Source organism: Castor canadensis, chromosome 6, assembly GCF_047511655.1.
Source record: "Castor canadensis chromosome 6, mCasCan1.hap1v2, whole genome shotgun sequence".
NCBI classification, from domain to species: Eukaryota; Metazoa; Chordata; class Mammalia; order Rodentia; family Castoridae; genus Castor; species Castor canadensis.
In genome coordinates, this window is record NC_133391.1 from 84,160,570 (window position 1) to 84,173,751 (window position 13,182).

General features: G+C 37.9%; 1 protein-coding gene across 1 annotated transcript in view; it reads right to left on the bottom strand.

Annotated features, from left to right (window-relative positions):
* The window catches only part of Man2a1 (mannosidase alpha class 2A member 1), a 169,705-nt gene that overhangs the window by 136,042 nt on the left and 20,481 nt on the right, over nucleotides 1-13,182 (bottom strand). Inside the window, exon 3 of the mRNA XM_074076978.1 lies at nucleotides 10,967-11,111. Within this exon, the coding sequence (XP_073933079.1) occupies nucleotides 10,967-11,111 (145 nt within the window). The remainder of the gene's footprint in view (nucleotides 1-10,966; nucleotides 11,112-13,182) is intronic.

Sequence of the window (13,182 nt, forward strand, 5' to 3'; positions counted from 1 at the left end):
TATTATTCATATGTGCATTCAAGGCTTGGTTTATTTCTCCCCCCTGCCCCCACCCCCTCCCTTACCACCCACTCCACCCCCTCCCACTCCCCCCCTCAATACCCAGTAGAAACTATTTTGCCCTTATCTCTAATTTTGTTGTAGAGAGAGTATAAGCAATAATAGGAAGGAACAAGGGGTTTTGCTGGTTGAGATAAAGATAGCTATACAGGGCATTGACTCACATTGATTTCCTGTGCGTGGGTGTTACCTTCTAGGTTAATTCTTTTTGGTCTAACCTTTTCTCTAGTACCTGGTCCCCTTTTCCTATTGGCCTCAGTTGCTTTAAGGTATCTGCTTTAGTTTCTCTGCATTAAGGGCAACAAATGCTAGCTAGTTTTTTAGGTGTCTTACCTATCCTCACCCCTCCCTTGTGTGCTCTCGCTTCATCATGTGCTCAAGGTCCAATCCCCTTGTTGTGTTTGCCCTTGATCTAATGTCCACATATGAGGGAGAACATACGATTTTTGGTTTTTTGAGCCAGGCTAACCTCACTCAGAATGATGTTCTCCAATTCCATCCATTTACCAGCGAATGATAACATTTTGTTCTTCTTCATGGCTGCATAAAATTCCATTGTGTATAGATACCACATTTTCTTAATCCATTCGTCAGTGGTGGGGCATCTTGGCTGTTTCCATAACTTGGCTATTGTGAATAGTGCCACAATGAACATGGATGTGCAGGTGCCTCTGGAGTAACAGTCTTTTGGGTATATCCCCAAGAGTGGTATTGCTGGATCAAATGGTAGATCGATGTCCAGCTTTTTAAGTAGCCTCCAAATTTTTTTCCAGAGTGGTTGTACTAGTCTACATTCCCACCAACAGTGTAAGAGGGTTCCTTTTTCCCCGCATCCTCGCCAACACCTGTTGTTGGTGGTGTTGCTGATGATGGCTATTCTAACAGGGGTGAGGTGGAATCTTAGTGTGGTTTTAATTTGCATTTCCTTTATTGCTAGAGATGGTGAGCATTTTTTCATGTGTTTTCTGGCCATTTGAATTTCTTCTTTTGAGAAAGTTCTGTTTAGTTCACATGCCCATTTCTTTATTGGTTCATTAGTTTTGGGAGAATTTAGTTTTTTAAGTTCCCTGTATATTCTGGTTATCAGTCCTTTGTCTGATGTATAATTGGCAAATATTTTCTCCCACTCTGTGGGTGTTCTCTTCAGTTTAGAGACCATTTCTTTTGATGAACAGAAGCTTTTTAGTTTTATGAGGTCCCATTTATCTATGCTAACTCTTAGTTGCTGTGCTGGTGGGGTTTCATTGAGAAAGTTCTTACCTATACCTACTAACTCCAGAGTATTTCCTACTCTTTCTTGTATCAACTTAAGAGTTTGGGGTCTGATATTAAGATCCTTGATCCATTTTGAGTTAATCTTGGTATAGGGTGATATACATGGATCTAGTTTCAGTTTTTTGCAGACTGCTAACCAGTTTTCCCAGCAGTTTTTGTTAAAGAGGCTGCTATTTCTCCATCGTATATTTTTAGCTCCTTTGTCAAAGATAAGTTGCTCATAGTTGTGTGGCTTCATATCTGGATCCTCTATTCTGTTCCACTGGTCTTCATGTCTGTTTTTGTGCCAGTACCATAAAATGTAAGTCTTAAAATAAAAAAACTAATGAAGTTGAAAAACCTATTTCCTATTTTCAATGTGTAAGAATAGTTAAGTTCCTAGTTAATATTCCAATATAAATATTGGAATCCTGATACACAGCTTGGATGTATTTTTTAAATTTTGGAGATCGGATTCTCTTAAGAAACGCACTTTTATTTGGCTCACAGGCATATACAGTGCCACTGTAAGCACCTTGGCAAGGGTATCTGACCCTGAGAGCTATATTCTAGAAGGATCTCCCCATTCTTCTTTTGATCAATCAAACCATTTCCGCTGAATAAATCCACAGGGCAAAGAACTTGCCCACCCAGAGCTTGCTCTGTCCTCCTCAGTGTCCTGAGTATCAAGGCCCAGAAATCTGTGACCCAACAGAACCATGCTGGCTTCTACAGCCTATCAGTGCTCTTCTCAAAGTCCTTCCTCATCAGGACACTCAACCCTACAAGAGGAAACCCCTCTACCTGAGCAGTGTGCAAGAGGCTGCAGCTGATAAGGATGCAAACAAAGCAGTGTGGTATCTGCAAGCAAAGCTCCTCCTTGTTTGGGACAAGGCCAGGTCTTAGAGGAGAGGAAGATGGTCCTTCCCTTACTCAACACCACATTGCTCTGGGAAACGAGCCTGAGAAGCCTAAACCCACGCTTGTTCTTCCAGATCTATTTCTAGTTCTCTAGGCAAGAGGAGAGGATTTTTTTTCTTTCTTTCCTTTTTTATTTGGTTTTTGCAATGTATTACTTAAATTTATAACTTTAAAATATTTAGACACAAGATATGTGGGCCTCTGTGTACTTATGCTCCAGACCCTGCAAATTTTAGAAGCCATCATGGGCACAAACTACAACCCAACCTTCAAACCTGCCAACTCTCATGAATCTAGCACCTGCTGCAAACCTACATGAATAAGAATTCAGTAAGTATATACTTGGTAGATGAATGAAACGTATGGTCAAAAGGACTGAAAAAAAAAGGCATGTGAAGGATAAGTGCAAATTTATTAATTCAATCAAAAGATACTACACTACTAGGTTTAATACATTCACTGTTTATTCTACTGTTAACCTAATAATCTTTGCCTAGCATCTATCTTTAAGTTGCTACAATATTTATATTTTAAAATGCCTAAGATTATTTAAAACACCTAGTCCTAAAAAAGAACCTCCACTTCATTAAAAAGAAACAAAAAAAAAAAAAAGCATTGTTACATTGTTATGGTCCTAACTGTAATTTAAAAAAAAAAAAAAAAAAAAAAAAACACCACAAACATTAATTCCACTCAAAAGTTAAATATGCACTAACTTTCAGGAAAGCACAAAATCAAAAATAATTATATTCAGATAAGAAAAATACTGGTAATAAATGTTTAAACATGCAACTTAAGCTTGCATTACTTCCATTTCAATGTGATATATTCACAAATTTAAAAATACATATAGACCGGGCTCATAAAAAGAAATCTTTCATTTTTAGTAATTAAGTTATTCTCTATCAACAAATGATCAACATGTTTCTTCCATCACTTGTTAATCCTTCAATATTTGACTAAAATCCAATCTTATTTTTAAAGGCCAACATACAATTAAGACTATATGTATTACTATTGGTATTACTATTACTCAAATATGCTGATGATTAATTTTAATTCCAACATTTCTATTTTAAAGTAGGCTTGTTTCTCTCCCCCCCCCAATAGCTGTGAAAGTGTTTTAATTAATATTCTAGTTTACTTATTCAATCACGTACTAAGCAGCTAACAAGGGCCAAGTAACAAAGCAAAGCTAAATGAAAATATGAGCAAGTGAAAATATATGCAAAATTCTGCAGGAACAGAGAGATACCAAAGTTCTGCCAGAGTAACAGAAGACAGGTTCTAAGATCAGCCATCAGCTGGACAGAGGGAAGAGCATACGGAAAAACACTAAACCATGAAGACGTGTTAGTTTCAGGGTTCAGGAATACTGCTGAGTACATGAAGGAATCTCGTAAGAAATAAATATAAAAATAGAAGTGGGGGACAGATATTAAAAATCTAAACATCCTTGTTTCTTACAGAAAACTTAGAAGGAAGGAAGTTTGGGTCTTCTGATCTAAGTTTTCAAATGCATGTGTATTCAGAGTATAAAGGATAGACTAAAAAGTAGAAAAGAAATAAGAACAGGACATGGGACTGCTGCAATACTGCTATTAAAAATGGTTACAATACATGGACAGAGGGAAAGAGACCAACAAGGCAAAAGTGGAGAGAGTAAGTTACTGACTAGGAGAATACAAAGAGAGAGAGTCAGGATGGAGCTGGGGCAGCCAGAGACTGTAAGTCTTTGGAAACCTAGAAACCTGCTGATTCCTCAAAATACTTTGAACTCAGATTTCCAAAATGAGCTACTCTTTCCTTCCAGGTGAGTCAGTGTCTCTAATAATTTTTCTAAGCATATCAGCTCACTTCCATTAAGTTGTTTGAGATAGAACACTTTTTAAATCCATCTAAGATGCCCTCTCTGAAAATTTTATCCCACAAGACAAGAACCTATTTACATTTCCATTAGGACAGCTGGGGCTTAGTTCATCCTACTGCTGTATAATGTCTAACTGTGACCCCTTAGTTCACTGATTGCTTAGAAAAGCGCCCTTTAAACGACCTGCAGTACCTTGCCACGTGATACCTGCAAACGTGAATCAGCCTCTAAAATAACTTCTAAATCTGTGCTATTTTCCCTCCCATCTGTGAGCATCTAACACCAACTGAAGTCTAATAAATCTTCCCCAAACAGAACATGGTTTCTTGACACAATATGGGGGGAAAGGTGTATATAATATGAGAGAGATTTTTAGAAGCAAAAGTGACTTCCATTGATGGGTCATTCTTAGGGTACATGAGAGAAATATTTAGTCTTATGGTCAGACATGCTGGGCAAATTAGCAAAGTTTCTAGAAGACTATGCTAAAAGCTGGAGAATGCTGCTTCTAAATCACTTTCTAGTTATAAGAAATATAGCAATAAGGAAAACCACTCATCATCTCCTGTACTAATGTGGTATTTAAAGACAGAGACATCCACTTCAATTAAGAATAGACCAGAAAACTCAGAAGGAAAAAAAAGGACAGAAAATAGTGCAGTGAGGTGTCCACTTTTGAAAGACAGTAAATAAAATCATTTTTATCATTGATAATAATAGTAAAGGGTGTTTGACATGACAACACTTAGAATGCTTTCCTACAAAATGTTCTATCTGTGGTTTCAGAAGTGTTACACACAAAAGGCAATTTTAAAGAACGTGCTACAAGTTCTGGTTCTGAAGCCAGTATCACTTGGGTTCAAACTCAGTTCTACGTGGACGTATTACTTACACTCCTGCTTCTCCTCTTCTCTTGTATCTATGAAATGAGTTAATAATATAAGACCATCATATTGCTAAGAGCAGTAATGGGTTTAATATATGTAAAATGCCTAGACTAGTACACAGAACACGGTAAATGCCCTGGGCGTCAGCAATTACTTTTCTTACTAGGGCATTGGTGAGCTGTCATGTACCCAGGCTTGAAAGGTAGAAAGAGGTAACTGAAATAAGGGAAATCGGGACAGGTTTAATGACCACCAGTCTCTCTCAGGAACCACTGATCATACATGTTCCTCAAAGAAGGAAGTCTAATGACAGCCCAAACCATCTGCATTTTCCTCCTCTAAAAAGGAATCTCACCTATCTCTTAAAACCAGACTTCTAAAAAGCCACGTAATTATTTAATTCTTAAATGATATGATCTCTTAACAATCAAAGTTGCCAGATAAAATACAGGATGCCAAGGTAAATCTGGATTTCAGACAAACAGAAAGTAAATATTTAGTTTAAGTTTGTCCCATGTGATACCTGGAACACACATATCCACACACTAAGAAACTCTGTTATTGACTGGAAATTCCAGTTTAACTGAGTAGCTTATATTTTTATTTGCTAAATGTGACAACCTTACTAACAATCCAAAGTACAGACAAATATGCCACATTGGTTAATGCCTGTAAAGCAAGAAGAGAAGAGAATAATTTGAATTAAACAAAGTAGCTTAAGAGACAGTATGGTAAATAGAACATGGATTTCAGAATCGCACAAATCTGAGGTTCCATTCACCAGCTTCTTAGAATTCCCCACTGACTGACTTTCAACAAATCACTATATACTACCTCAGTCTCACTGCCTTGGTTGTCAAGTTTGAAAGAGAAAAGAGGGGAGAGGGGATAGGCAAGAGTGATAGAGAGGGTGAATGTGATCAAAGTACATTACATGCATGTGTGAAAATGTCACAATGAGACCCCTTACCAAGTGCAATGTAATATATGTAACAAAAAAAAAAAAAGCAACTTATTTACCACTTTCCAGGCCCTGATGCAGAAATGCAAAACAGGGGAAAAAAGTTTGTTCACAATTCTTCCATATGTTGTGTGAACTCTGGAAATTCAAGTTTCCCACCATGGTTATCAAAACCAAAGAACTGACTTCACCCTGAAGTAGCTATGCCAAATGGAGCAGCATTCCCCACATTGTGTGCCACACAAGTGCCCCCACTGACCTTCACACCCACTCTCTCTACGACCTTCATCAACACACATGTGCACTAACCACGGCTGACCAGAACTGCTTTCAAATACTGACTAAACAATATCTAAACAGATATGTTTCCAAAATACTATCATACTGTGATTTCCTCATGTTTATCCCTATTCACAAACTTTTTTTAAGTAAGAATTTATAACCAAGTCCAAGTTATATAATACTAAATGCAAAATTTTCTTTTCTTAGTTTAAAAAAAAAACTGAAAATCCCAATCACTGAGTCAATAAACAATTCTTCAAAAGAACTACAAACACAGTCAGGAGCTGGTGGCTCATGCCCATAATAATTCTAGCTACTTGGGAGGCTGAGATTGGGAGGACCGTGGTTTGAGGCAGGAGGAAGAAGGGAGAGATGGGGAAGGGGGAGTTCATGAGACCCTATCCCCAAAATAACCAGAGCTGGGGGAATGGAGGGGATCAAGGAAAATGATGGAGGGGATGAATTCAACTATGATACACTGTAAGAGCCTTTGTAAATGTCACAGTGTACCTCTGATACAACAACAATATAATTTTAAAAAGAAAAGGAAAACCAAAATGGGCTGGAGGTATGGCTCAAGTGGTAGAGTGCCTGCTTTGCAAACTCAAATCCCTGAGTTTGAACCTCGGTCCCACCAAGAAAAAAAAAAAAAAACTACAACTACACAAAAGAAAATTATTCTCCAGTGTAACCTAGGGGTCTAGCTCTTCCTACTACTTTAGAGCCACACTGCATGGCGGATTATTTTCTAATGTTCGTGTTACAAATTGCTTAGCTAACAATTTTCTGTTCAACCTTCCATTTAGTAACCTTATCTTTTCTCTACACACTGTGATTTCTTCGAAGGAAAATTAACAAAATATTTCAGCAATTTAACTAGTGGGAAGTAAAGAAGATTGTAGATACAAAAGTGCTATAATAATTGTGTTTTAATCAGCTTATTAAATACAACATGAACATGTATCAATCAACTAACATTTAATTTCATGGTCTATGATTCAAAACTTTTCAAAAGCTTAACAGTATAAAGTTATCAGCATTTACCTAATAATTCCTTTCCAATTTTGTCTTACCTCATGTAAACCATTTAAATACCGTACGACAATGGTTACATGTCCTTGTAGACTGGAAGAACATATAATTAGAAATTTTCTTAAGATATAAATATATTTTGAAATTTACCTTTTCTTGCAGGATATTATAAACTCAGAACGAAACTGTAAGCACAGCAACATTAATTCCTTACATTAGGGGTCTAAACACAAGAATCTTTATTTCAAATTAAAAAAAAGTTTTTATTTCAAATAATTTCTATCCCCAACAGACACAAATCCACTGATGAAACAGACTACTGAGCTAAAGCTTGTTTTAAATTGTTGCTGCAGAAAATGCAAACAAATCTCTATAAATCTCATTTAGAAGGTAAACTGCCTAATTGCACATTCATTTAGGAGTATTCTACAAAGATTTCCCATTACAGTCACATTTTGACTTGGAATGTACATGCACACACTTTTCTCTTTTTCCCTGTTCCAAGAGTGAGTCTTCATGATCTGAGTGATTCAGTGTTTCACAGACTAATTTAGTTTATCAATATTCTGTTTGTGTTAAAGAATAGTGAAAATTACTAGAAAAGTCAGCAGGTTCTTTTCTCTAGCATTTAGCAAAAATTGCTTTAGTTTTAAAAAGGTCTATTTCTGACCATTATTTTTAACTCAAGTGGAGAAGGGCCTAAGGGTAACGGTCATTACCATCTTTTACTAAGACAAAAAAGATTCAACTGTGGTTGCTAGGATACCAACAGACAGATTCATTTACTGCAGTCAGGAAGAGTTATTAAGGATGACTTGTCAGAAAACTACGTACTAACTACAGCAGCAGGAACCGCAATGCAAACAAACAAACAAAACTAAGAAGGCAGAGGCAGGTGCTGCCCTCAAAGGGCTTCAGATTGTCTGTTGTCAGTACATCAAAGTACAAAATACATTTTAAATAGGATTTTTTAAAAAGAGAATGGAAGTAAGTAGACCTCAGAACGGAAAGAAGAAAAGAAAACAAAGGCCAAGGAACAAGTCAAGGGTTTCGACCTAGTGTGGAGAGTTAGAGCCGTTGCTTCATTTAACTCGGTGCCAAGAGCTGGTTACTGTTCTAGGCATTACCCACATACCAGTTAGTAAGACAGAGTTCTAGGTCTTGCTGAGCTTCCATTCCAGTGAGCAGACCAAGCAAAGGTGCTGTACGTAACTGCACAGATGTACACGTGCAAATGAGGGTGTGCACGTGGACGGTCTAGGCATGGTGGAGGGGCATGGACACAGGTCAGAGAAGGCTCCCACACTCAGCACTTACCATTTGCCAAGTACTGGGACAGACAAGGAGAACAGAGTTCAGTGGGATACATGTGATCTCAGCCATCAAATCTACTCTAGAGGGAGCTCCAATTAACAGCACAGGAGGTATTCCTACTACCTAGGTCATGTTCACAAGTTGCTAACACCTCTACCAGGAATAGGGGCACCAAACTTCAAGGACTGTGGTAAGCATCAGGTGTGTGCAAAATATTTGGCACTCTGCCTGGTAAACCACCAAGTTCATTACTACAGTTAAGTGGCCATGTTACAGAATAACAGGAACTGAGATGGGTAGAAATGATGGACAGCTTTAGAAACAGGGAAAGGATAATAAAAGTTCAGAAAAAGAAATTGAAAAGGGCCAGGTGCAGTGGCTTACACCAGTCATCCTAGCTATCTGGGAGGCAAAGATCAGGAGAATCGCTGTTCAAGGCTAGCCCAAGCAAAAAGTCAACAAGACCCCATGTCAATAAACAAACTGAGCAGGGTGGTACATTTCTGCAACCCCAGCTATGCAAAGGCATAAGTAGGAGGATCATAGTCTAAGGCCTGCCAGGACAAAACACAAGACTCTATCTAAAAATTAAACTAAAATGAAAAGTGCCAGAGGCATGGCTCAAATGATAGAGTGCTCACATAGCTTGTGTAAGGCCCTGAGTTCAAACCCAGGTACGACCCAAAAAAAAAGGAAGAAATGTGTTAAAAATCACGTGGAAACCTAAAGTTGTAAGTTATATTGACACAGAAATAGAACTAGAAATGAATACAGCTAATGAACAAGTGGGACAGAACATAAGTAGAAGAGAAATACATGTTTGGTGTAAAAAAGAAAGCCTTCAAAGTTGCAGGTGAATTAGTGGTGCTGATAGTAATAAGGAAATTGAGACATTTAAAAAGAGTAACAAATAAGGCTGGGGTGTGGCTCAAGGAGTAGATCACCTGCCTAGGAAGTGAGTTCCAACCAAAGGACAGCCACCAATAGAAGAAGAAGAAGAAGAAGAAAGAAGAAGAAGAAGAAGAAGAAGAAAGAAAGGAAGAAGAAGAAGAAGAAGAAAGAAAAGAAGAAGAAGAAGAAGAAGAAGAAGAAAGAAGAAGAAGAAGAAAAAAGAAGAAGAAGAAGAAAAGAAGAAGAAGAAGAAGAAGAAGGAAGAAGAAGAAGAAGAAGAAGAAGAAGAAGAAGAAGAAGAAGAAGAAGAAGAAGGAAGAAGAAGAAGAAGAAGAAGAAGAAGAAAGAAGAAGAAAGAAGAAGAAAGAAGAAGAAGAAGAAGAAAGAGAAGAAGAAGAAGAGAAGAGAAGAAGAAAGAGAAGAAGAAGAAGAAGAAGAAGAAGAAAGAAAGAAGAAGAAGAAAGAGAAGAAGAAGAAGAAGAAGAAGGAAGAAGAAGAAGAAGAAAAGAAGAAGAAGAAGAAGAAGAAGAAGAAGAAGAAGAAGAAGAAGAAGAAGAAGAAGAAGAAGAAGAAGAAGAAGAAGAAGAAGAAGAAGAAGAAGAAGAAGAAGAAGAAGAAGAAGAAGAAGAAGAAGAAGAAGAAGAAGAAGAAGAAGAAGAAGAAGAAGAAGAAGAAGAAGAAGAAGAAGAAGAAGAAGAAGAAGAAGAAGAAGAAGAAGAAATACAAGCACAATGAAGTCCTTCAAAAGAAGCCTTCAGAAATACATTCAGAAAAAAGGTTTGCAACTGAATGCACTGGCATTCGCTGTGCACTGCATACTCACCCTAACAAGTTCCCACATCTAAACATATGTCCCACTGTAATTATTGCAACTGCAGCTACCTTGAAGGGGAAAAAAAACCTTGGCCCCAATAAGTAAAAGCCAACATAGAGAAAACAATAATAATATTAACAGCTACATCTGTGCCATGCACAATTCCTCTACAGAGGGATTTGGCAACTTGCCTAAAGTCCTAAAGTCACCTCGTGCTGAGAGAAGGACAGAGATACATCTCATGTTTGCCTGATGGACGCCAATGTGTACCAAGGCTCCTGAACCATACTTTCTCCATGGCAAAGATGCAAACCTCCCCATGACTGTCCTGCCTATGTAAAGTAGTTTACAGAAAGAAAATAACTCTCCCACGCCACCTTTTACCGAAAGCAACTAAACCAAACTATCAGTAGGCTTCAATGTGCAACCTTCACTCCCAAAAGCTAAGCCCTTCTTGTTTTTATCACTCTCTCGCACTGCCCAAGTCCTACCCAGGAGTGGCACATGAATTGGTAAAATGAGAATGAGACTACAATGACATACAAGGAACATGTCACTGTTAAGAGTCGGAAAATGCTATCTCGGAGTTGGAGGAAGAGGCTAACCCTTGATGCTTCTTAAAGGACTCTGGGCCGACAGAAGCCGGATGACCTCTAGGGATTGTGAAATGCAGACTTTACCTGGGTCATTGTGGGAATGAGGCACCACAAAGACTTGAAGGGGCTCTGAGTCCCACTCATCAGCTTCATACTTAATGTCAAAACCCTGCTTCCACACGCCGCCATCTGGATTGTCAAAAGGAATGAGGTCGTAAACATCCAACATCTAAAAACATGAAAGGAAAAAATTTAAAGTTTACCTTATTAGCTTACCCTCAATGTTGGCAGATATTTGCTCAAAATTATTCATTGTTATACTCTGCATATATACTGTGTAAAAATGAAAGTATTTCCAAAGAAATTAATTGAAAAGTTTAAGAGAAAAAAGAAAAAACAGTTCATCATCACTCAAAGGCTTGAAAAGTTGGTGGTGCTACATAGCTAGCCTGATAAATAATCCCCTCCCCATCCACTTCTAAATAAATACAATTTCATTCCATTTCTTCTTCCTGTACTTTACTTCCAATGCAACTTAATAGAAATGGACAGAAACAGACAAAAATAATTCTTACAAAATTTGATTATGACCAAATATTTCAATGTTTTCAAATACAGCACTAAAATTTTTTAACTGCATTTTGGGTCATCTTTATTTTATGGTCAATCACATATATATTTTTTAAATCTGTACCTGAATGAAAATGCACATGTAGTTATTCTTCTAGCCAATATATGCTTTATTTACTTCTTTTATTCTAAAAGTAAAAGGATCAACTAGGCATGATCATTTAACAGTAGAGAAAATTCTTGAAACTGACATTTAACTTTTAAATATTCAAATGTTTTCTGCAGCTGAGCCTAGTGGCATGTGCCTGTTGTCCCAGCACTTAGAAGGCAAGGCGGGAGAATTCCTTAAGCCCAGGTGTTGGAAGCCAGTTTGGACAACATAGTGAGACCCCATCTCAAAAAACAAATGTTTTCTAGCTCTGCAATACAATATTCATTGAAGAAAATAATCTATTTGGGCACAAAGGGAAAAACAACTGCCCCCCCCAAAATATAAAACTTTACTTTTTTTCTTCAGACTCTGCGTAATACCAAATGTGACAAAGAATACAGCCATTTATAGTATTTACACTCTTGAAATTAAGCTACTAACATTAATGAATGAGTTACAAAAACTTTATAACAGAAAAAACATACACAAGTGATTACAAAGTATTTTTAAGCAATCACATATCTATCACTATGTGCCTTTAATAAATAAAATAAAACCCCTCCAAGGATAAGCCAGCAAATCTTTGGGTAGCAGCTGGGCAGGAGGAAGCGTCGGTAGCCTGTTGCTCCTCAGAGCTCTTTTTTGGGCCCTGCAGTCCTCCAGGTCCCCTGCTGCCTTGCTCTGCCTGCAGGCATGCTTACTCTGCAGCTCCTTTCTAACTGACCCACATTTAGACCAAAAATAAATAAATAAATAAAGGTTTTGCCATTCCTTTAGCATGGTTGACAAGGGTAGGTGCTTAAGAAGTCTTCAATAAAACCCAAAGTGGGATCAAGCATCACAGAACAGACATCCCCACATAGCGAGGGATTCTGATCCCACTTGAGTTGCCCATGCACTACACTAGCGCAGGAGGCTGCAGGTTTGAGGCCTGGGGCTGCCCTAGCCCCAGCTTCCAGTTTGGCCTGTAAACCATGGCCTCAAGATCATGTCATGTTCTATGCCCCTAGGCTTTCATAGAAAATGCCTTCTCTAAAGCCAAGCTACAGGCCAACTAATTTTCTTTAGCTTTAAAATATTCACCAATTAGAGTCACCCACAGAGTTCCAGTTTCTGGTCTACAGCACAAAGCTAAATGGAGCCCTCTGCTAAATTGCCAACTAGGGCCAATATAAGTAACACATCTGGAGTTTAAGGAAGACAGAAGTCCCTTCTGACCTTGGTTTTCAACTATATTTCCCCTCTAGAACAGTGTTGTCCAAGTGTTGAAATATAATGTAAGCCAAATATGTAATTTTTTACAATTTTCTAGTAAAATGAAAATAATTTCAATGATATATTTGATTTAACCTATCCAAAATAAAATCAACTCAACATGTAACCAATGTAAAAGTGAACTGAGGCTCTTTACACGGTGCCTGGAACACTGAGTTATACTTTTAGAGCATCTCAAGCCCAGTGAGCCACTCTGCAAGGGCCCAGCAACCACATGAGGATAGTAGCTGACACACTGTGAAGTACAGCTCTCAAAAAGTTCCCTTCCTCATAAAAGAATATTCCAAAAGAAATCTAACATACA